At 41.3% G+C, this 23305-nt stretch overlaps 2 protein-coding genes across 3 annotated transcripts; one reads left to right on the forward strand and one right to left on the reverse strand.

Moving 5' to 3' along the window:
* Window positions 1-1619: 1619 nt before the first annotated feature.
* klhl42 (kelch-like family, member 42) lies at window positions 1620-6609 on the reverse strand. Its single transcript, XM_073480233.1, has 3 exons — window positions 5455-6609; window positions 5185-5378; window positions 1620-4540 (listed from the first exon to the last, which is right to left on the reverse strand). The coding sequence occupies exons 1-3, from the start codon at window positions 6216-6218 to the stop codon at window positions 4086-4088; spliced, it is 1413 nt and encodes a 470-aa protein (XP_073336334.1). The 5' UTR covers window positions 6219-6609; the 3' UTR covers window positions 1620-4085.
* A 1547-nt stretch (window positions 6610-8156) lies between these two features.
* Window positions 8157-21968, forward strand: LOC141008441 (endosome/lysosome-associated apoptosis and autophagy regulator family member 2-like). 2 transcript variants are annotated; one of them, XM_073480807.1, is made up of 22 exons: window positions 8157-8380; window positions 11977-12097; window positions 12188-12377; window positions 12509-12656; window positions 12816-12905; window positions 12999-13104; window positions 13212-13361; window positions 14121-14209; window positions 15004-15184; window positions 15547-15675; window positions 16156-16246; window positions 16398-16500; window positions 16690-16827; window positions 16985-17257; window positions 17401-17574; window positions 18337-18526; window positions 18612-18708; window positions 18782-18883; window positions 19275-19401; window positions 19675-19853; window positions 20857-21019; window positions 21505-21968. In XM_073480807.1, exons 1-22 carry the CDS (start codon window positions 8273-8275, stop codon window positions 21574-21576), a joined length of 3021 nt encoding a protein of 1006 aa, XP_073336908.1. In that variant the 5' UTR covers window positions 8157-8272; the 3' UTR covers window positions 21577-21968. The 2 variants fall into 2 exon arrangements, with proteins under 2 accessions (XP_073336908.1, XP_073336909.1); XM_073480808.1 differs by having other exon boundaries at window positions 8211-8380; window positions 21508-21968.
* Window positions 21969-23305: the final 1337 nt, after the last annotated feature.

Raw genomic sequence — 23305 nt, forward strand, 5'->3', positions numbered from 1 at the left:
CAGCATGAGGGAACTTTTTCTGAAAATGCAGGTGAATAAAAAGAAAGAGCTAAAAAGCAAGGATGATTATTTATATACGTACAGTAAATACTGTTTATTTGGTGGAGGGAGTCCTTGTGAAGGTGATGTGGAAAATACTGTGTGACTGCTCAGATGAGCATGTGCTGCCCCCTGCTGGTCAACTCTATTCTGGGATTTCTTTGATTTTCTTTCAGCCTGAGATGCTTCAGTATCAAACAAGCTGAATCCAGATGATATTTTAAAGACACATGCAGCTCTGATCGTTCGATATTAGTCGGCCACACAGTGAGAATTAGGCTGCAACGTCCTCTAAACATACACAGTGATGGAATACAACCAAGTACATTTACTCAAGTACTGTATTTAAGTACAATTTTGTGCTACTTGTACTTTACTTGAGTATTTCCATTTTTCTGCTACCTCATACTAATTTTGGAGGCAAATATTGTACTTTTTACTCAATTTATTTGATAATCTTTGTTTCTTGCTACTCTGCAGCAAAAAAAATTTCAAATATTTGTTGGTTGGTTTGCTTTTCTTTGTCATTTATGTCAGTGTATGAAGATTCTTTGGGTTTTTGACTGCTGGTTGGACAGAAGAAGCAATTTGAAGACGTCACTTTAGGCTCTGGAGGATTATGATGCACATTTTTCATGAGGTTTTGACATTTTATTGACTAGATGAGCTATCGATTAATCATGAATATAATATGATGCTGTTTTCTTTCTTAATTTGGTGGAGCAACCCTTTATACTTTATACTTTCTCTCATTTTAGGCAAATATTATACTATTTACTCCACTACGTTCACTTGATAACTTTAGTTACTTATAACTTTGCAGATTACGATCAAATCAATTAATTTTAAAAAATGCTAAATACCCAATAATTGTCAAGGAAAAAGGAAACTTTTAAACCAATACAACCTCAACTGTTCATCTTTAAGCCTCTCCAACCTCTACTACAGGCTCACAGGACTACAGCTTCAACCAACGTTCATTTTCATTCTCGTTTAATCCGTCGATTATTTTCTCAATTAATGGTTTGATTTATTTGGTCTAAAAAAAGTCAGGAAATCATGAAAAATGTCGATCAGTGTTTCTCACAGCCCAAGATGACATCTTTAAATATCTTGTTTGGTCCACAACCCAAAAATACTCACTTTGCCGTCGCAGAGGACAAAAGAAACCTGAAAATATTCAAATTTAAGAGGCTGGAATCAAGTTTTGACTTTTTCCCGAAATAATTACTCACCGATAATCTATTATCAAAATAGCAATTGCAGCGGATTCAAACTAAGGCATTTCTCATCTCCTACAGGTGGCATCATAATGTGGAGATTCAGCACGGCTCCCCGGGGTCTGACGAGCACACATGCTGATTGGTTGGGTCATTTGTGCCGAATGTTCCTGGGAAGGAATGAAGCATAGTGACCCTACAGAGGCAGGACTTACTCCACGGTCCCCGGTGGCAAGTAAAAGATTGTGGGAAGATGTCGTGCGTGTTATGATGAGCCTGATTCTTAATTTTTGAATTGCAAGAAAAGACACAAGCTGAAATGACATAATATAAGGCTCTGAATTAAAGAACAAACGGAGCCCTGAACATCATCTTTAATATCATGACCTAAATTTCCAAACTGTCAAACAAATCAGTAATGCAGAGAGAATCTGAAAATCCACCAAATCAAACACTTTAAATGCTGCATTTACCCCAAACTTCAACAGTTTCAGAAATAAGATGTACTTTGAGGCTCATTTCTCACATCTGCACACCACGAATACTTAACCAAGGAACTGAAAAGTACCTTAATGGAAACAAAATCTGCTTTAGCAGAGAGGAAAAATAAAACACAGCAGTTTTGGTCAGTTGCTGGCAATGTAACAAAGTCTTGCATTTTGTGCTTTTTTTTTTGTATCAAGTTCCTTTTAACTGAGGTTGCAGAAGGCACATGTGCATCGTTCATTTCATGGAATTTGCGCTTTAAGCTTTGCTTAGTGTATCTCTGGAAAATAAGACTGTGCAACACATTAAGCTCCCTCTGAGCCACTTCTCATCCCAAACAGCAACTATCAGGGAACCATTAATCCCCATAAAACTGGCAGTGTAAAACCAAAGCCATTTCATGATTATCTGCTATGTACAGTACATACAGGAAATGTGTTTAAGGTTTGTAGTGAATTATGGATAAACATGTACGCCATATCTGGAGTGTAAACATCAAGAACATTGTGGCCCATGCTGTTATATCGCCCCAGTTTGTGCCTCGCATGTATTTGCATTACTTTCAACAGTGGTTCATGGTTTCTCAAAAAAATAATTATTGTTATGAAGATGAAGTTATTTTAACCATCTGGATGGAAAACTATTCAGTCTGCTGCACAATAAAAAAAGGATTTTCAACCTCTTACCCAAGTTGCGAATCTGGCAGCAAACAAAGATGGCAGCTGTTTCCTGGATAGAAAACTAATTAAAAATTGTTTTAAAAATGCAGAAGACAAAGTTAAAACTGCAGCTAACAAGTATTTTCACTGGAATCATCTGTGGCGTATTTTCTCACTTAATTGATTAGCTGATTAGTCTTTGAAATGTCAGGAAATGGTAAAATAAATTAATTAATTAATGTTGATCAGTGTTTCCCAAGACGATGTCCTCAAACGTCTTGTTTTGTCCACAACCCAAAGATTTTCAGTTTACTGTCATAGAGGAGGAAAGAAACCAGAAAATATTCACATTTATGAAGCTGCAATCAGAGAGTTTTTACTTTTTTTCTTTAAAAAAATTACTAGTATATAATAGTTGGCAACTAATTGATTAAAAATCAATTGCTGCAGCTTTAGACAAAGTATTTCTTCTTTGAGGATCTTGGCAACACCTTCACAACAGAATAAAGTTTTGTCTAACGACCTTCTGGGTTTTTCAAACTTACCAGGTAATTCATTCTCATTCTCAGAGAAACAGATGATTACCACTGTGATGTGAATGCATCTTTAAAGGGATAGTTTGGGGTTTCTGAAGTGGGATTGTGACTCATCCTTAGTCTACCCCTGCCTTAATCGGCTAGTTTAAATTCACCAAGTCACACATTTACACAAACAAACCAACTAATACAGGCAACGGTGGTGCAGCAACTCCCATATTCTGCGAGGTAAAATTAGTGTTTCTGTCAAAGGAGTCTGGTGCCTTTAGAGAGAGCGATAACGGATTCAGCGCCTCAATCGAAAAGGGCTGTCTGACGGCAGGGTAAAGCAGTGAAAATATTTAGTATACGTAACATTTCTGCATTAAAATGTCTAAAAAACGACAAGATGTTTGTTGTTGCATTTTGTACTTACATTATCCCAAATGTTTCCAACAAGGTCAAACCCAGAGAAATCTGTTATTTTACTCCAGGTAACGGTGCGTTTCATTTGGTCACCTGTCGCTTCAAGTTTCGGGTTAACAAGAGACGATACATCAAAGAGTGAAGAAGGAAGTCAGCGAACGCGACCAAACATAACGTGAATGACACTAGAAAATGAACATGTCTGTCAGATAGAACATGAACAACAAAGACAACAACTCCCATGATCCCACGCTACTTGCATCTTTTGTTTTTTGTTAAATGAGAAATCCCTAGTGGCAGATATTACATACTGTGCATTTAAACTGATTTTTTTAAGTGGCTAGAAAATGTTTCGCTAACTATGAATAAGTAAGTACCTCATACAGCCCCGCTTCAAAAAAACCCTGAACTATCCCTTTAATGTTAGTACATGAGAGGCACAAACTGGCACAAGCTGCTATGATGCTGTTGACCTGCGGGCCACGGCGCTTCATCACTTTCATACTCGTCATTTTAGCTTTTGTATTTGCATCCACAGCAGGATTTATGTACAAGGTAGTGCGTTTTGTTTCCGAGGCACAGAGGTCACGAGGCGTCCAACCTGGCAACCGGACGCTGCTCCCACTGTCGCCGCAGAGCCCCATTCTGTGCAAGGACAAGCAAAGCCACATACTGGCCTATATTAATGCTGCGCGGGCTCCACTGTGTGTTAGTGTTCACTGAACCGTCAGCGCTCTCAGTCACAGCAGGTTGGGGAGGTAAAGCGAACACAGCAGCATGTTCTGTCCCAGAGCCGGGAAGCGTCTGAATGCCTCCCAGGCGTCGGAGAAGATGTTGTACTTGAGAAAGACGCGGTGCTCCAGGCTGGTGGGCAGGCTCACGTCCCGGCTCATGATGTAGATGCCGTCGTTGTGCAGCGTACACGTCAGGTTCAGGCCCGACTTGGACGTATTCTCCTTCAGCTGGATCCACTCCCCAGTGGTGACGTTGTAGGACTGCACTGTCAGCACGTCCTCTGTCTGGCTGGGACGCCGCTGCCGCCGGCCCGCCTCCAGCTCGTGGGTGTAGCCGCCCACAAGGTAGATGGTGTCCTCCACAGAGAGCATCTGCTGCTTGCGGATGTGCGCCGAACACGACCGGAACACCGTCCAGGTGTCAGAGGTGGGGCAGTATCGGAGGACACTCGTGTTCCTGTCTGACAAACACAGAAAAAGAAACTCTGACTGAAAGAACTTGTTTCTTTTTCACCAGGTCTGATAAAGTTCTGATTTTAGAAGTGAGGGGTGCGATCAAAAAACAAAACAAAATGTGAAAGGTATTTGCTGAACGTACACACATTGATTTTAAAAACAACCATCTCAGCAACATGCTCATTCTCCTGGAAAAGGATTGGAGACATGAAAACAAAATCCATCAGCAGCCACTTAAGCAGCAGAAAGATCCCTCTAGATGGCTAACCCCGAGTGATACTTGTAGTCCTCCTGTCAGGATACAGACAACAACAACCCTCACCAATATATACGGTACTGTGAGCGTACTGTAGTAATCAAACCAAACTCAGTATCAGCATTTTTATCAACTTCATCAACTCTCATCTGGACATCTTTTAAAGAGAGGACACAAAAACTGTACAAGTTGTGTAGGACAAAAATAATCCACTGAAATCTCTGAAGTTCCCTTTCCAAGATTATGAAATAACTTTTTTGTGAATGTTTGTTGTCTTTATGTTATCCTACATATCTTTCTCCTCCACTGTGTGCGATATAGTTATTGTATACTGTGTACACATTGACTGTAGAGCGGCCAGTATTCTGAATAATTGAACTGTGTTATTCTAACCTCTTGCAGTGTATCCACCCATGACGTAGATCAACCCCTGACATTCACAGGCAGAGAACTCAGCCAGCGGGTCAGGCATCGAGGACACGCAGGTCCACCAGTCCTGTTCTGGACTGTAACACTCCACCGTGCCCAGACACTGACCTCCGACAGCGTACAGCTTCCCTTGTACCGCCAGCAGCTTGAAGTTGGACCTGATGGGGAGGACACAGTGAGTGAAACACAACAAGTACCTGATGATTGAGAAGACATGTGTGGGTCCGGTTTTACCTCTTCTGGTTGAGCGGAGCCACCTGGTTCCACTCGTTCCTGCAGGGGTTGTAGCAGTGCACCGCAGAGATCTCCTGACTGGTCATCCTGTATCCACCCACTATGAACAGGTAGTTATCCAGGACAGCTGAGCCATATCCTCTCACATTGATCATATCAGGAGGCAGGTTGTTTGCCAGTGGTTTCCAGCGCTGCTCCATCTCTCCATACCTCAGCATGGACCAGGGTTCATCCTGATCAGGCACCTCCAGGGACAGACAGGTGAAGTCCCCGATGGCTACCAGGGTGGCGGTGCCTTTCATGCGCATCTCCTTGACCTGGTCTCTGACAGCAGAGGGTAGGCTGCTGAACTCCGGCCTCCTCGCCATGGGGTGGTAGTAGCAGCTCATGTATTTGAGGCAAGCATTACGCAGATCATGAGTACCGTACACTTCAGAGAGGCTGTACAGCTCCACGCAGTTATCCATGCGGATCTCCGAGGTGAGGAGCTTGAGGATGGAGGTGACCTGCAAGAAGGAGGCGGTCTCGATCAGGTCCTCCAGAGTCTCGTTGACAACCTGAACCTTGGAGGTGTTGATGAACTCCAGGACCAGCTCCAGGCCGGGGACACTGAGCCCCTGCAGCTGCACCGAGTCCTCCGTGGACTCCCTCATCCCGGAGCTGTACAACGCGCGGAAGTAGTCGCTCTTCTCGATCAGCTTCTTCTTATTCACCTCGTAGATTTTGTCATCCATGACGATGGCAATAATCTGGTCAGATGACATGGTGAAGCTAGCGCGCTAAGTGTGTTTTTTTTCTTCTTTGTTTATGCTTGCCCTTTAGTCAGCCTCCTCCGAGAGTCACCGTTTACATTTCACCGGCGAGGGAGCTCTGTGGCCGGTCTATATATGGTAATGTTCAGCCCATAGATCGCCATGGAGCGGCTTTCGTTAGCCGTGGATGCTAACCAGCTAGGTACATAGAGAGGAGCCGCTGCTGCTGCTAGTAGATAAACTAGCCAAAAGCACCTTTTCCTCTCGTTAGCATTCCTCGACAGTCCGATTAAAAGTCGCCCCGGTATCTAAAGATGTTTGTTAAATGGTGTCGTTTATTTCTGACACTGGCAGTAACATTTTTCATTGCATTTTGCAGCCTTTTGGTGACGAGCTGTCAAATTTCGACTGTTTTGATTCTGCACTTACGTCATTTCCGGGTTTCATGCTTCTTCTACTGAGGATATTTTGGTAGCGCTGTTGTGCTGCTGCCACCTGGCGGCGAACAGATGAACACCTCCTCATCCGATTTTGTCATTTAATGAGACTTTCATTGTAATTTTTGTCAAACCAAGAAAAATTAAGACCAAACTGAAAAAACACAGATTCCCTGCAATCAAAATAAAACGAAATAAAATCAAACTATCTACTAAATTGCCATAAAAAACAAAATCAACCAAAAATCATGAGCACCTGCGATGTTGCATGTAGCACAGTATGCATTATTCTGTCCTCATGCTAGTTAGTTTGTTGGCTCTTGCTGTTAAATCTTGTTTCATGTCTAATGTAGAAACCATTTGCATTTGAAAGGTGCTTTACCTGAAATATCAATCATCACTTTCCAGCATGACTCAATCAGTAAAACGTGTGAAGATGATTGGTGTCAATCAGAAGAGAAGGCATCCTCTCTACAGAATTAAAATATTTCAATCTTGATAAATATTATTAGCAAATAAAGACCAAATATTAGGAATAAAATAGATTAGAAATAAAATACCTCACAAGAGGAAGCATCCAGTAGGCTATAGGTTGGTGTGGGTGCTATATGATCAATAATAGAGGATGCATGAGTTTTGCAGGATCGACACATTTGCACATTGTTAGTGTCTCTCAGGCTCCAACTCTTCTGTCAGTGCAGAGTTATATTAAGCTCTGCAGCCAGCAGGCCTGCTGTCTCTCTGCAGCTGTCAATCAAGATAACGTGCGTTATCACAGTCGTGACGTCACAGTCTGAGTGAAGGTTTAGCTGAGGGAGAAGTGAAGTCATAAATAATGAGGTAGACTGAGACAGGCGGTGGAGCCTTCAAAATAAAAGCACGGGGTTTAAGATTAAAGCATTGGTTGGGAGAGCAATTGCTGACATTCTTGATTTGTCTGAGGATAATTTTCTTTCTTAATTAATAGATTTTCCTGAGCCCAACGTTAGTTATTTAAATTACTTGTTTTATTCAAAAAAAATTCAAAACTCACATATAATCACTGTCTTAGATGATAGAAATAAGAAAAGCTTCAAATTTTCACAATTTGTGAAGCAAATATTTGTTGCTTTTGCTTGAATTGAGTGACTGAATTATTTCCTTTTAGCACCTATTTTTTGGACAAAAATCCATACTAGTAGCCTATAATATTACTGAGCAACTAAAGCATTAAAAGTGTCACTCTAAGAGGAACAATAATGAAATTAAGACTAATAAGAATAGTTATAGAATACAATACTTTACAAAAGCCTGCAGAATAAAAAAAATATTTTTAAAAAATGGTTTGCTAATTAAAGGAAAGGATAATGAATAAAAAGATAACAGTAACACAAATAATAACATTACAATTTCAAGTCTTAATGCTTTTATCTAAGAATAACACGAGTTTTAATTTGAAAGCCGGGACCGGAAGTGTCATTTTAACACCGCGTGTGTTGACGGTGGTGGTGCGGGAGGAGGCGGAGGAGGGTGAGAGACAGGCGGGCAGGCGCATCAATGACAGCGGCACACAAACACTCACCGCTCGGCCTGTTTCATGTTCGTGGCTCCAGGCAGCGGACCGCCGGCCGTCTGTGATCCGCGCTGAGGATGCGGGAGCAGGTGCGGGCCTCCTGGTTCCCCCGCTGCCTTCTACTCATCATCGCCGCTCACGCACCGTCAGTGTCCGCCGGCAGAGACCTGCGGCCGTGCGATGAGGTGAGTGCGCTTTATTATTATTATTATTATTTATTTATTTATTTATTTATTATTATTATCTCCTAATATCCTGGAGCTACTTTAAAAACACAAGCGCTCACTGAGGCGCCAGAAAAGGGGTTTTAATTGCTGTTTCTAAATCATTATTCTCATCTAGAAATTTACATTTTCCACATATTTTAATGCGGTGATCAAGTCAAGAAAATGGCCATGCATGCAGAAATAAACAGCCACGTTACATCCAAAAGGCTTCCCCCTGTAATGCACAATAAGACAACACATTAACGAGACGTTTTACAGCTTTATGCGGGCTCGACAGTGTCCTCCTCACGCCGCTGATCGGCTTTACAATGCGGTTCAATGTTGACCGTGAACACGCTCCATAACGAGATGACGCGGTCTGCCGGCCTTTCCTCCCCCCCGCTCGGGCAGCCGTCTGCCGGTCAGCCGGGGCAGGATTACCCCGCTGAGGAGGAGGAGGAGGAGGAGAGAGGACCGCGGCCAAAACGCTAATTAAAAACACAAAAACCAGTTGTTTAGCTCGATATAAATTTAGCGTCCGCGTTTACCACAATTTATCTCAGCACTTTACGGATATAAAGGGAAATAAAATACTAATTCTTCTTTCTGCAAATTGAAAATATCGTTAGTTAGCTTAGCCTAGCATAAATATCCAACGGTAAAATAATCCACCTACAGTTGGTTGCCCGGCAACCTCATCGCGAACTTCCGGTCAGGAAATGCTTTTAGCTAGCTCCTCATGTAAAACCAAAAATTGTGCGTTTTTACACGTTTTGTTTGAATTAAATAAACAAAATGTCAGGTTTTTTATTTGTGAGCTTTAGATGTGCTGGTAACTGGGTTTTGTTACCCTCAGGTTTTTTTCGCCCCGCTTCCAGTCTTTATGCTAAGCTAACCGGTAAGGCTAGTTAGCATTTGTTAGTTCAGTGCAATGTTTAAATAAGTTATTTAAGGAAAAAGAAGACTGTGGAAAAAATGATAGAAACTGCAGTTTGCATTTATTTATTTATTTATTTATTTATTTATTTATTTATTTATTGTTATCTACGAAGGAAATATAAGCAAAAATGCAAATGTAAAAAAGTACAAATGTATTCATACGTTAGTTCAGTTCCAACTAGTAACTACAGTTTTCAAATAAATGAAGTAAAAAGAAATGTAGTAAAATGTAGTGGAGTTAAAGTATAAAGTAGCAGAAAATGGAAATACATAGTACAGTAAGTGGTGAAAAGCTTAAAAACTAAGGTTTCAAAGGAGAATACGATGCTCTCTAGTCACAGAATGGAGCTAAGCGGCTGCTAAATGTAGCTTCGTACTAGATAATGCAGCAGCGACTATATTATGAACAGCTGAATGTGGGCCAGCTGTCAGTGAGTTTGTCAGAAGGCAGGTTCAGACACTTTCCTACCCTCACAAGTAATAATGAACATTAAGCGTCCATCTCTCTTGTTTTCTGCACAAATCCTAAAACCTCCATTCCCACAATCTCCTGACTCAGAGGATGGACTGTTGTGGCGCTGCATTTTATCCCCTGTCTCCCCCCCTCTCTCTCTGCTTTTCATCAGTCTCCATGACAACCAGCGTGAGTCACCCGGGAGACCAGCGAAACACATTAGCCCCTGTTGGGGTTTTTTTTTTTATCAGTTTCACCTTTTCCCCCCATTGTCAACACATTACCACGGGCACCTCTCCTCTTGTTGGTGCCTCTATCGAGAGCGAGGCAGCAGGTGACTGTCAGTGCAGGTTGCTACATGTTAATGAGGCGGTTTAGCCTCTCACGTGGCCGTCCACAATTTGTATGTTTGTTTGTGTGAGAGCTTGGGGGAGGAGACGCAGCATGAATGGCCATTTTTGTTGTTGCAGAGAGGTGATTAGTCTTTTTAAAAGAGCTCGAGCTTATCTGTACTGCACACACACACACACACACATACACACACACACACACACACACACACACACACCCTGTATCTGCAAAACCATCTTATTCCCCCGACACACATCGCAGGTCATTTCTGTGATTGTTTCGGTTTAATTAGCTGCTACTTAGATGTCGGCGCTCAGCTGCCTGCACACTCTGATGATTTGTCAGCCCAGCTGAACAGCAGGTTCGGGGGAGGAGATGGAGAACTGCCAGAGCGAGGCTTTGGACTCAAAAACTAAAAAATCAAGCCCTTCTTATTGACTTTTCTGCCTTAAATCTGCAAGAATTTCATACGTATGAAACTGATTTAATTTTTAAAGGTAAAATAAGTAGGCCTAAGAGAGGAGAGAGCAAGACTTTATGTGCTTGCTGTCCATGTGCATAATTTTTTACAGCTGTAACATAACTTAAGTCAATGTCTAAACACCACTTAGGCAAAACTCTAATATTATATTGCAATAATGAGCACTGTTTCCAGTCTTTGTGCTAAGCTAAGCTAACTGGCCTCTGGCGTTAGCTTCATATTTACTGTACAAGTATGAGACCTGTATCAATCTTCTCATTTAACTCTCGGCAAAGACATTTATTTCCTAAAATGTCAACTTTTCCTCGTATAAATCAGAATGTTTTTTTTTCTCAAAATCATAATAAAATATCTTTTCACATCTCAGGTGCGTCAGACAGCTGCAAAACTTGAATAAAAGTTAAAAAAAATCCAATGCACTTTATTTGTTACAACTGTTTTTTTAGTTTTGATTAAAACAATGTATTGGTCTAAATCATAAATACTCAATGAAGGTTGTTTTGACCGACATTTTGCATTAAATAGATATGAAATAAACAAGTAATAAGAGAATAAAAAAGAATGAAGTGCTTTTAAAAGGCTAAAAGCAAAGAAGAAATACGATATTAGATAATTCCAGCAAGTCTATAATCTCTAAAGTATTCTGTTGACTGTGTTTATTGATTAAAAAATAATGAAAAACAAAAACTCAGCGCTTGTTCTGAAACACTGAACTCACTCTAGATGACGACGTGTTGCTCTGGTTTCTATGGAGATTAAAAGCAGTCATAATCAGTCGCTTTGGACCTAATGTTCTTCTAAATGACAGTTCAGTCTGTTCAACATCATGCCACAACCAACAGTCCTTGGAGAGAAGCGACTGTACAGATGACCCGCTGTCGTGCTCTTAATGGACCGATACTGTTCCAGTGGTTGGTTGCCGTGGTGATCGGGGTCAGCCACCACTTTTACCCAGGACATGCTCCCACCCCTCCGATGTCCCCTTTTGTATGAGCAGCTTTTGTTTCCATATGAAATCAGCTTCATGCTCGCACCAAGTCATTCAAGTGACGTCTTCAAATTGCGTCAGAAAACCCAAAGACTTTTTATTTACTGTCATAAATGACAAAGAAAAGCAGCAAATCCTCATATTCAGGAAGCTAGAACCAACAAATGTTTGACATTTTTACTTGAAAAATGGCTATTATCAAAATAGTTGGCAATTGATTTTCCTTCAGTTGATCAATTGACGAAGATGAATGATGATGCAGGTTTTGTTGTGTCCATATCTGTAGTGGTTTAAATGTGATAAACCTTAAAAACAACGTACAAACAAATTACCGACTGTGTATCTCTTTGTGTGTTCTGCAGACAGACTACTACTACCAGTACACAGAGTGTGACAGCACAGGCTCACGATGGAGGGTCTCCATCCCTCTCAACCCAGGCTCCTGCTCAGACCTTCCACCTCCAACCAGAGGGACAGAATGCTGTAAGTACTGCCAGTTTGTGTGTGCATGCACGCTCATATCTGTTTGTGTTCACATGCCAATAAGTCCCTACTTTCCTCACTGTCTCATAGCTTTCTCCTGTCCGGCCGGGAAGTATTTAGAGATGAGCATCCAGGAGTGCACACCGTGTGCCGCCGGCTCCTATTCGCTGGGCAGCGGCCTCCGTTTTGACCAATGGGACGCCATCCCTGCAGGCTTCACCAGCCTGGCTAGCTTCTTGGACCCCGGCCCAAGTGGAGAGGACATTCAGGCCTGTAACAGGTGAAACAGACTCTCACAAACGCTACCATTCCCACAGGTTAGACAGTAGATGGATCTGAGTACAGAGGTATTACACTGAGTAAATACAGTAGTAGTTGCTGTTTGCCTGAGTGTGTTTATCCATGCTGCAGCTCATCATGGACGCCACAGGGTGTGTACCTGGAGTCCAACCGTGATGAGTGTACAGTGTCTTTGGTTTACGCCGTCCATCTGGAGAAGCAGGGCTCCGTCTCCTTCACATACCAGTACCCTGACAACAACATCTTCTTTGAGTTCTATGTAAGCTCCTCTGACCGCTTCCTACAATATGATGTGTTCTGGTGGATTCACCACTTGGTTCCTTGTTATTTAGCAAATGATAATAGTAAGTTAATTAGTGGAGCAGCAGCTGTTGTCTGGATTTTGTGGCTGACAGCTTCCTTGTCAATTTGTGTTCAGGTCCAGAACGAGCAGTGTCAGGAAATGGCCCAGACTGATGACCAGAAGTGGATTAAAGTCACTAACAATGGAGAATGGGACACACACACAGTGAGTATCTGGTCTTGGTTGTGTTAGAAGGGACAGTATTATGTGCTTGGTTTGGATGAGCTTCACTGTATGCATGTCCTTCTTTGCTTTCAGGTGAATCTGAAGTCCGGAACGAACATCCTGTACTGGAGAACCACGGGCATCCTGGTGGGAGGGAAGATGGTCAAACCTGTGCTGCTCAAGAACATCCAGATAGAGGGTAAATTCTAAAAACCCCTCCTCGGATATACAGAGCTCTCTGGATGAGGACTGAAGAGGTAAAAAAATAACTTGTGCGTGTTGTGCTGCTGCTTCATGTCGACACAGGTGTAGCCTACACATCGGAGTGTTTTCCGTGTCGGCCCGGCTGGTTCAGCCCGGCCCCTGGCTCCTCATCCTGTGAGCCTTGTCCCAGCAACACCTTCTCCATAAAGGACGCAGCCTCCTGTACTCCCTGTCCTGAACACCACTACTCACGTATGTACACATGAAACAACAGTCGTCTGCACTCATACGAGCTGTGTTTCTTTTGCTACACTCACAAAACATTTTTTATTGATAAATATTAAAATAATTGGCAAATAGGAAATAAAATGAAATAAAGGATATAAAACTTTATTTATATTCTATGAAAGTGGACAACTACCAAATTCTCTCTATAACCCTTTTCAAGACATCGATATTTGTTTTCAGCATTTGATCTTCTGACTAACTGTAGGTTGTGAATACAGTGTTTTTTCTGGATGTAAAAGTAGGACTAAAGGAAGAAGTAACAATTAAAAAGGAGATGTATATAGTATATTGTATTTACAACTGTGAATATAAACATAACATGACATGAGTGAACATGAATGAACTCATCGTGAAAATCAACCAAGTAAAATAAAAAGTAGTAGTAAAAAGTCTTAATTTTAAAATTAATATAAAGAATATTATTTTAGCTTAAAACATTTACGTCTGCTGAAACACTCTTTCAGCTCTTTTCATTCTAAAACAGATATATTTCACATATTGTTCATATATTTTTACCGTAAATTTCTATTTTATTTTCGTAATTCTTCATCTTTGCAGTTGTTTTTCATTAAACATAAAAAAAACAAGGTAAATTCTGTGTATGTGAGAACCCACCTGGTTATAAACCTGTTTCTGATCACATTCTGGTTGTGCATCTTTTATCTCTGACTCACTGCGTTCTGCATCATCACATCTCGTTCTCCTGTTCGACTCCTCTTTCAGATGAGGGGTGGGCTGAGTGTAAGGTGAGCCCGCCGTGCTCGGAGAAGGATTACTTTCAGATCCACACGGCCTGCGACAGCGAAGGGAAGGTCAGCAGCATCCACACATTTTATATGTCACACACACACACAAACATCCTCACCTTTTTACTGCACAAGGACAGACGCACTGATTTACAAACACATCCTCTTTCATGGGGTGTAAACATACAAAGACAATTAAACCGAGAGTTTTATGGCAAGATTAATAGAGGATTACGTTGTTTTTAATTTGAATTTCTTGGTAAACTTACACAAAAACAACAAAATAATCCAGTTAAAACTAGACAGTTTGGAAATATGTTGACTTTTGACTCCACTCATGATTCATTTTAGGTTTAATATATGATGAGCATGAAGATTCCTGTTTATCTTTCATTTGGTCGAATGTTTACACTGAGTAAAAGAACATATGATAAATAGCCCAGGGCTTATTTACTGCATTACATTTAAATTGATTTTCAAAGGGTGAGGATGTTTAGTCAGCTGTCTCAGGTCACTGTGTTAGAAACCAGAGAAGTTACACAGTGTGATGAGAAAGGAAATGATGAAGAGCTTAGTGAGCGCTTTGCATGACATCTGATCCTAAATCAACTTCCTTGGCACTCATCCATGACCTTGGCCGGTTTTGATTCACGTTTCTGAAAGTGCTGAGTAAGAATGATGATTGTCAAAGACCATGAAATAAACACATCCCTCGATTGTTGATGGTATTAATTGTTTTTATTGTCCATTTTTATGCATCTTAGTCTCTATTATCCCTCTCTTACCTCTCTTAGCCCCTCAGTCCCTTAGAGAAACCTTTCAATCCCTGATCATAACCTCTGTGGTTTTGTCGGATTCAGACGCAGGTGTTGTATCGTTGGGTGGAGCCAAAAATCTGTGTGGAGAACGTCACAGGCGCTGTGGAGCTGCCCGCAACGGGGCAGAGAAAGCCCTGCCCTCCCTGCAACCCCGGCTACTACAACAGCAACGACTCCACCTGTTTGCCCTGCCCACCTGGAACCCACTCAGACGGCACCTCCGGTAAACATGCCTACACATGTTCATATAACTGGGGGTTTTTAATCTGTACCTCAGCAAAGTCAAATGAACTCATATGAGTCTATTGTTGCAGCTATTCATAGCACATAATAGTGAATACTCCTTCATCTGTTCACTTCCTGTTACACTCCCTATCTGTATCAGTTCAATAGTAGTAAAATACACCAAAGAGCCTCTCCATCTGGTCACATAATGTTCTGATCATTCTGAATTACATTTTTGTAAAGAGCTGACCCAGCTGCATAATCCACACCTGAAAAGATGGTTCCTGTTCAAACATAATGTTTTATCAAGGAGGAAAATGTCATTGTTGTGTGTGTGTGTGTGTGTGTGTGTGTGTCCAGCCTGCACTGAGTGCCCTGCAGGTACAGAGCCAGTGTTGGGTTATGAATACAAATGGTGGAACGTGCTGCCCTCCAACATGAAGACTTCGTGTTTCAACGTGGGAAACTCCAAATGTGACGACATGAATGGTGAGAGCAGTTACAACTGTGACACTGAGGCAGGAGGGAAATGCGTCTATTGTGGACGGGATATATAATGTATAGGCTCTCGATTTTCTTGTTCTTGCTAACTAACTGATTAACTAGGTAACTAAACGTTAACTACTAATGATCTACCTATTAAGTAACTTAATACAGACAACCTACAATCTAAATAACTACTAACAACCTAGTAAGTAAACACGTAAGGCAGTAAAGGTGCTTTAGTCGCCCTTCTGGAGCTTTTATTCATATCACATGATCTTCATCAGCAGATGGACTTATAAAAAATTAAGTTTACAGGATAAAACTTAATTTTCTGCTGCTAAAGATCACCTCATGCAGTCACAAGCTCCACAACAGCTACTAAATGGACTTTGTGCATCACAGAGCATCATCTACTTGTGCAGCGATCCGTAACCCACAATAAACGAGGTGTAATGTGAGCGCATCATGTCTGTTGTTCATCAGGATGGGAGGTTGCGGGGGACCACATTCGCAGTGGAGCGAGCAGTTCAGATAATGACTATCTCATCCTCACCCTGCACGTGCCTGGCTTCAAGTAAGTATGCGTGCTTTCCTGGTAGCTGACTTAACCTTAAAAAACAGGCCGTGTAGGGTGTAGTTGTCTACTTTAAAAATCCTGTATTTGTATGTGATCATGTTTGTTAAAGTGTTTCATCTAAATGTCTGTGTTTGTGTTTTTGTGGCAGGGTCCCAGCCTCACTGTCAGGGATGACCGGTAATGAGTTTGGCCAGATAACCTTTGTGTTTGAGACCATCTGCTCCGCCGACTGTGAGCTCTACTTCATGATGGTGTGTGCTTGACTGTGTGTTAAGAACGGAGGGCGATACGTGGGCGACTAATTTTACCAGCAGGCCAATATTTCACGTTTCTTCTCCAGCAGTGGTCCAGTTTATTATTACTGTATTCTGCATATATTTGTTTTAAGAAATCCAACCCATATTCTCCCATTTGACTTTTTACTGTGGCGCCCTCTGCAGGATGTGAACAGTAAGAGCACCACAGTGGTGGAGTCCTGGGAAGGCAGTAAGGGGAAACAGTCGTACTCGCACAGCATGACCAGGAACGCCTCTGTCACATATACATGGGCCTTCCAGAGGACTAACCAGGCGCTGGACGTGAGTGAACACACACACACACACACAAAACCTTCCCTTTAAAGATATATTATGTAAAAAGGAGCTGTTGAATATGACAATAAATTCACATTCACTAAATATCAAGAACAAACCTCACATATGTTTCTTTCCTCGTCCCGTGTTTGTATGTTTGTAGGTGCGTCGTTACGTCAGTGACATGGTGAAGGTGTACTCCATCAGTGTGACCAACGTTATTGATGGTGTGGCGTCAGCCTGTCGGGTCTGCGCGCTGATACCCCAGAACTCCCAGCGGGCCGGCTCCTCCTGCGTCCCCTGCCCCGCTGGGTATTTCATCGACAGAGACACCAACCGATGCCAGGAGTGCCCGCCCAACACACACCTGGCAGGGCGCCACACCTACGGCCAGGACGCGTGTGTCGCCTGTGGACCTGGAAGCGTGAGCAACAAGGTACAGAGACTAGATCATATTACCATTGCTGATATGACGCCTGAGTTTTGGTTCTGATACCAATAACTTTATGAAGTTGTACTGTCTGAAAGTTAATCTAATATGTTGCATGTTGAGAGTTCATGTATTTCCATTTCTGTCAGGAACACTCTCGATGCTACAGCGACTGCTCCTTCACCCACACGGAGAACAACCACACGGTGACCTTTGACCTCAGCCCTCTGAGCGACGTGGCCTCGGTGACCATCGGGCCGAGTTTCACCTCGAAAGGCACAAAATACCTCCACCTGTTCAACATGAGCCTGTGTGGCCACGAGGTAATTCACAAGTTCACTTAACATCAATCTTTTATTAGCAACAGTTAATATTTGATCACTTTATGTGATTTTTTAAATTTTTTATTATTAAGTTTCTTTATTTATTCGTACTTATTTATATCCTTGAGCTTCTGTAACACCTGAATGTCTCCTCTGTTGGACCAGTAAAGGCTTTTCTTTTCTTTTCTATTCTTAATATTTAATTGCAGTTTCTAGCTATAGTTTTAGTATCCTCTTAAATGTCACTCTCAAAGATACTTTCTTGTTTTTAAACTTTGACCTACTTTGACTGGATATTTTAATTTTTGGTTGTGTGTGGAGTTGGTGACTCTTACTCTGCGGTTGCACTCATGATTAACTGTCTTGTATGAAAGCAACACTAAAGTTTAAATGCCTAAAAACTGTACATGTGTGGTGAATGAAAAGTGATTTTTATTTATTCTATATAAATGACAGTTTTTACTCTTATGTCTGGATTTACTCATGTTTATGTCGGCATTACTTCACTTGCTTTACACATATTGTATATAATGTCTGTATTTCCACCGGACCTCATTAAATATCCCAGGCACAATACATCTGACATTTTCCATATCTTGTCTTGGAAGATGTATTCATGATGTGAAAACCAATCACATTTTCCTCACGTGCAGGCCCGTCGCCACGGTGTGATAAAATGATAACAAAGCTGCAGGGAAACATAGAGCGTAACCATAGCAACTGACAGATAATTTTTGATGATATGTGCGTGTCTGGCTGCAGGGGAAGAGAGCTGCCGTCTGCACCGATAACGTCACCGTCGTGTCCAACAAGGACGACGAGAGCGACCCGGCTCAGTTCGTCAACTCAGTGGACAGCTTCATCTGTCAATCAACCATCATCCCAGCTGATGGGCGGGGCTTCAGGATGGCCATTTCCTCCCAGTCCGTCAGCCTTGCGGATACGTTCATTGGTACGGAGCTTGTTAAATGTCAGTATGTTGCTCTCTGATGATTAACTGGTAAGAGCGACTTATCTTTATCTGCGTTTCCTTCCAGGAGCAACAGTCGACAGCGTCCTGGATGGCGTGAACGCTAAACCAGATCTTTTTCCTGAAAACTTAAAGGATGTCCCAGACATCAACTTCTTCTACAGGTACGTCATGAAAGACAGCGTGTGAATGTTTTAGTTGTGTTTAAGTCCTAACTGTGTCCTTATTTTCTATCAGGTCAAGACAGGCGACGGCGTCCTGTGATCAGGGTCGCAGTTCAGTCATCACTGTTCGCTGTAACCCCGAGAAGTCTGAACGAGGAGAGCTCTCTGTGCCCAGGTAGACGATAATGTTTTCTATGTACGAGACTGCGTTTTTATTTGTTTTTATTTTACTTTATTCGCTTTAATTTTTTTTATCTCACCCTTATATTCTCTGCACTCTGTCTTTCGATATGTTTGTTATAATGATGACAAATAATAAAGAAATAAATGAAAAAGAAAACAGGTAATATGAGTGTGAACATAATACAATCAGTTATATAATGTGAATGAAAATATACATGTTTTTTGCACATGTACCTTAACCTTAAGTACAAATAAATGGGATGAAAAATTAAATGTATGGCTGGAAATATGAAAATACTACATGTCATACCAGAACAACAGACATTAGATTATATATAAAAAAAAATAAAAGTTAATCTGTGAGATCATCTGTGTGTGTTCAGCTCCTGTCCTGCAGGAACATGTGATGGTTGTACGTTTCACTTCCTGTGGGAGAGCGCCAGCGCCTGTCCACGCTGCTCCGAGGACGACTATCACCAGATAGAGGGAGCGTGCAAGGGAGGCGTCCAGGTAACATAGACACACAATCACACACACACACACTCTGTCTCCTCACTCTCCTTGAGGAGATTTGCTTTGTCTGCATTTATTCTGTAACATCACCTGAACCTGAAGGTGATCAAACCAGGGTTGTGTCCACTTCCTGTTTCCCGTCATCTCTCTAAGCTGTCCGAAAGAAATCTCAAAAGAAAGAAATCCGTCTGCTCCGTCATTTGATCTTATGAAGACATATTTCTGCTTGCATGATGAAATTCTCCACCGGTCTCCCTCCACCCTCTCCAGGAAACTCTGTACGTGTGGAACGAGCCAAAGTTGTGCACCAAAGGCGTGTCGCTGCCTCCGAGGACCTCCGTTCCATGTGAGGCCATCGCTCTGTGGCTGAAGGTCGGGGTTGGAGGCGGAGCCTTCGTCGCCGTGCTGCTCATCTCTCTCACCTGCTATTTCTGGAAGAAAAACAAGAGGTGAGAGGCACCTGCCAGTCAGACATACTCTTTAAGATCAGTGTGAGATGTTATTTAAAGGGAGATATGTCAGCAGATGTTTGTCAGTGACAGTAAAGTTCAGATTCTTTACTTTTACTTGATTTGTTGCTTTTTACTTTAGTTGTACAATCTTGGGTTTTAATGGCCTTTATGGTTCAGGTCTGCAACTAATGATTATTCTCATTATTGATTTACCTGCAGATTATTTTCTAGATTTATCGATTAATTCTCGAAGTTAAAGGTGTAACATCAAATGTCTGGCTTCGCCTTCAGTCTAAAACCCAAAGATATTCAGTTTATTGTGAAATTAAACAAAGAAAAGCAGGAAATCTCCATATTTGAGAAGCATTTTCACCTTTTTTTCTGATTCTGTTTTTTCTGATTTTTCTGTCGATTGACTAAGAGATTATTACAGCTCAGATGATAGTTTTGGCCTTCTCAAAGCCAGTTTCTCTTCCAAATTGTGTCATCCGGAGGCATTTTAAAGCTCTGAAGAAGGTAAAATTTCCATTTTTTCACAAGAAAATTAGAGAAACGTGAGAAACAAAATGTATATCTTAATCATAAGTTAATCATCTCGTGACAGCTCAGATTTATCTTGACCTAAATGCTATTTAAGAACAATAAGTGTGCGGTACAATCCCTTTAACTACTATCATAAAACAGAACTGCAACTTCATTTTTCAAGCAAAAAAGTGAAACATTTTCTGGTTCCAGCTTCATAAATGTGAGGATTTTTGTGATTTGCAACAGTAAATGAAGAGTCTTTGGGTTTTGGACAGTCGGTTGAATAAAAGAAGCAATTTGAAGACGTCACTTTTGGCTCTGTGAAATTTTGACCAGCATTTTCACAAATTTTTGGCATTTTATAGACTAAACGATTTATCGGGAAAATAATCAGCAGATTAATCATTATTCACCCTTGAAGGTGCCAGATATTATGTTGTCTCCTGCTGACGGTGTCTCTGTGGTCTGTGGTCAGGCTGGAGTACAAGTACTCTCGTCTGGTGATGTCTGCCAACAAGGAGTGTGAGCTGCCAGCTGCAGACAGCTGTGGTCTGGCTGAAGGGGAGGAACCTGACGATGACGTGGTCTACACCCAGAAACCCTCCCTGCTGGGGAAACTGCGGGCCATCGCCAACAAGGTGACTGATTTTACTGTACGGCATCCTTCTTCCCAATAATATCTGACATCACTTTACGTTTTCACTTTCACTTAAATTCAGTTTCCACAACCAGATTTTAACAGCCAGGTCTCTAGTTCTACTTTCCTAACCAGTACACTGCAAAAAAACAACAACTGATTTAATGATTTAAGTCTTTTAGTCTCAGAGCTTCAAGCCTTTAACTTTCTATTGATACTCGAAACAGAAGAAAAAGGCATGTTTTTGTCTCAGCATCAAAAAATAACACACAAGTTAACTGGAAATGTGACACTTTAGGGTCGACAGGTGCGTAGGAGAAGACCGAGGGCCGACAAAATCAGGAAAAGAGACAATCTTTTTTTAAAAAAGTAGTCCCGTTGGGCGGAAAACCACCCAATCTGGCAACATGTCTCCAGCGCCACAACTGCCAAACATGTACGTTTTTTGATTTAATAACAGATTTCTTTCATATGTGTATCTTTCAGCAGGAGGATGGAGACAGCAGCGAGTCTGTGCAGCTGAACTCCTCCCAGTCTGATCGATGGGTCCTGGGTTAAATAGACGCCAGCAGAGAGAAAGAAGACAGTTAAATAAAGGAGGAGCAGTCAGTCAGTGACAGTGTCACTGCCCTCCTCCTTATGTGTCCTTTGCCTCCCTTCATTGTGGGGGGGGGAACCACTACAGATCCCAGTGTTAACTGGAAAATGGTTGCCACTCGGATGCCGGCAGAAACTGGACAATGGCTTTTACTCCTCGACCCTGGAACACACAGGAAACGCAGCGCTGCTTTAACGCCATGATGCTCCAGGGAGGCAACAGAAAGAGAAACTTGCTTTTAATGTTTTTTGTATGTTTTGTATTTTTATTTGGTATTTTCTGTTCAGAGTCATGTATTTATATTGATGTTATAATGATGAACCTTTATTAAAGTCCTATTTGACTTTGGAAATGTGACGATTTGCTGCTTTTTCTTTTAATTATTCTAATTATTTTTCATTTATTTCTTAATCATTTTTAGGTTTGAACTGTTGGTCCGATAAAATGAGCATTGTGAAGGTGTCACTTTGGGCTCTGGGTAACGGTGGTACGGTATTTCTCAATATTTTTACCAGTTTTAGACACCAAACAATCAGTCAATTATATTATCATATATAATATAATTTAAACTAACTCCAAAACAGTGCATATCGTACTGGGTAAAACAAGATTGTCCGCTAGCATCTGTCAATTAATTTCAGATACAGGTAGATGTGAGGAGTTGATGTAGTAATGGGTCAAGTAGAGACATGAAATACAACATACACTCTACTTTTTATTTCCTTTCTCAACTCAGGACTCTCCTAAAGACATAATGTGCAGCAATTTCCTTAAAAAACAATTTATTGATGGAAAATGATGCCTCTCAATTATCAATTAAGGCCCTAATAGAAATGTGTGGCAGTGTCTACATCTGCCCCCTGCCTGTATTCACTTATTTTCTTAGCATTTTGCTGTGTCTTTTTGGATGTCAACCTTTGGGCAGTGGCGTGTAGCCCCCAGCTGATAACAGCACATGATCGGGACTTATCAAAAAAAAAAAAAAATAGCAACCAGGTTACATTGCTGTCTCTGCTCTGCTCTGTCTGTGAGCTGATGGTAGGGCTCACAGGTCACATGACTGCAGTTGTCAATATGAGCAGATTTATTGTGATTTTCATCTTTTTCAGTACCTTTTCTGTACCGAGTTGGCGGCCATGTTGGTGTTGGTGATGTGTGTTGAGTGAGACGATGTAGTTCACCGAGCGGTTTAACACAAAACTAGATGATGTGTTACTATCTTTATGACAAACAGCGACTTTATTGACTTGGAAAATTATCTTTTAAATTGACAAATGTATGTATGATTCATGGCACAATTCAAACGGCATCAAAAATGTATTTGTCTGACCGACAAGGTCTTCTGTGCGGATGTGTTACTGCATAGAGACAATAATCATCTAGATAATGGTTGCAAGTCATCTTTATTTGACATCATTATTACCCTATGACATAATCGTCATATTGTTTAGCATTGTTATCAGTGTGGTTAAAAGAAAGAGCAGATTTATGTACAGGAAAATATACGATTGTAGAAATCTGGTTTTCTTTTTAACATAACGACAGCGAGAGTCTAAATTAACTTCTGTGACTCAGACATGACTAATGATTGTCTTATCATAACTTTCTTCTCTAAAGTCTTGGATAGAGTTGTGTCCCAGCAACTTTCAAGTTCTCAAAGTTCAACTGTCAAGAATCTCGGTGTTACAT

Source organism: Pagrus major, chromosome 14 (assembly GCF_040436345.1).
Source record: "Pagrus major chromosome 14, Pma_NU_1.0".
Classification (NCBI taxonomy): Eukaryota; Metazoa; Chordata; class Actinopteri; order Spariformes; family Sparidae; genus Pagrus; species Pagrus major.

Bases quoted from the DNA above. Each gene is read 5' to 3' on its own strand.
- klhl42 (XM_073480233.1), bottom strand. From the start codon at position 6,218: ATGTCATCTGACCAGATTATTGCCATCGTCATGGATGACAAAATCTAC. The intron at 5,379-5,454 runs GTAAAACCGGAC...CCTCCCCATCAG, and splicing joins GCTCCGCTCAACCAGAAGAG to GTCCAACTTCAAGCTGCTGG. The intron at 4,541-5,184 runs GTTAGAATAACA...TGTGTTTGTCAG, and splicing joins GGGTGGATACACTGCAAGAG to ACAGGAACACGAGTGTCCTC.
- LOC141008441 (XM_073480807.1), top strand. From the start codon at position 8,273: ATGCGGGAGCAGGTGCGGGCCTCCTGGTTCCCCCGCTGCCTTCTACTC. The intron at 15,676-16,155 runs GTGAGAGCAGTT...GTTGTTCATCAG, and splicing joins CAAATGTGACGACATGAATG to GATGGGAGGTTGCGGGGGAC. The intron at 19,402-19,674 runs GTAACATAGACA...CACCCTCTCCAG, and splicing joins CGTGCAAGGGAGGCGTCCAG to GAAACTCTGTACGTGTGGAA.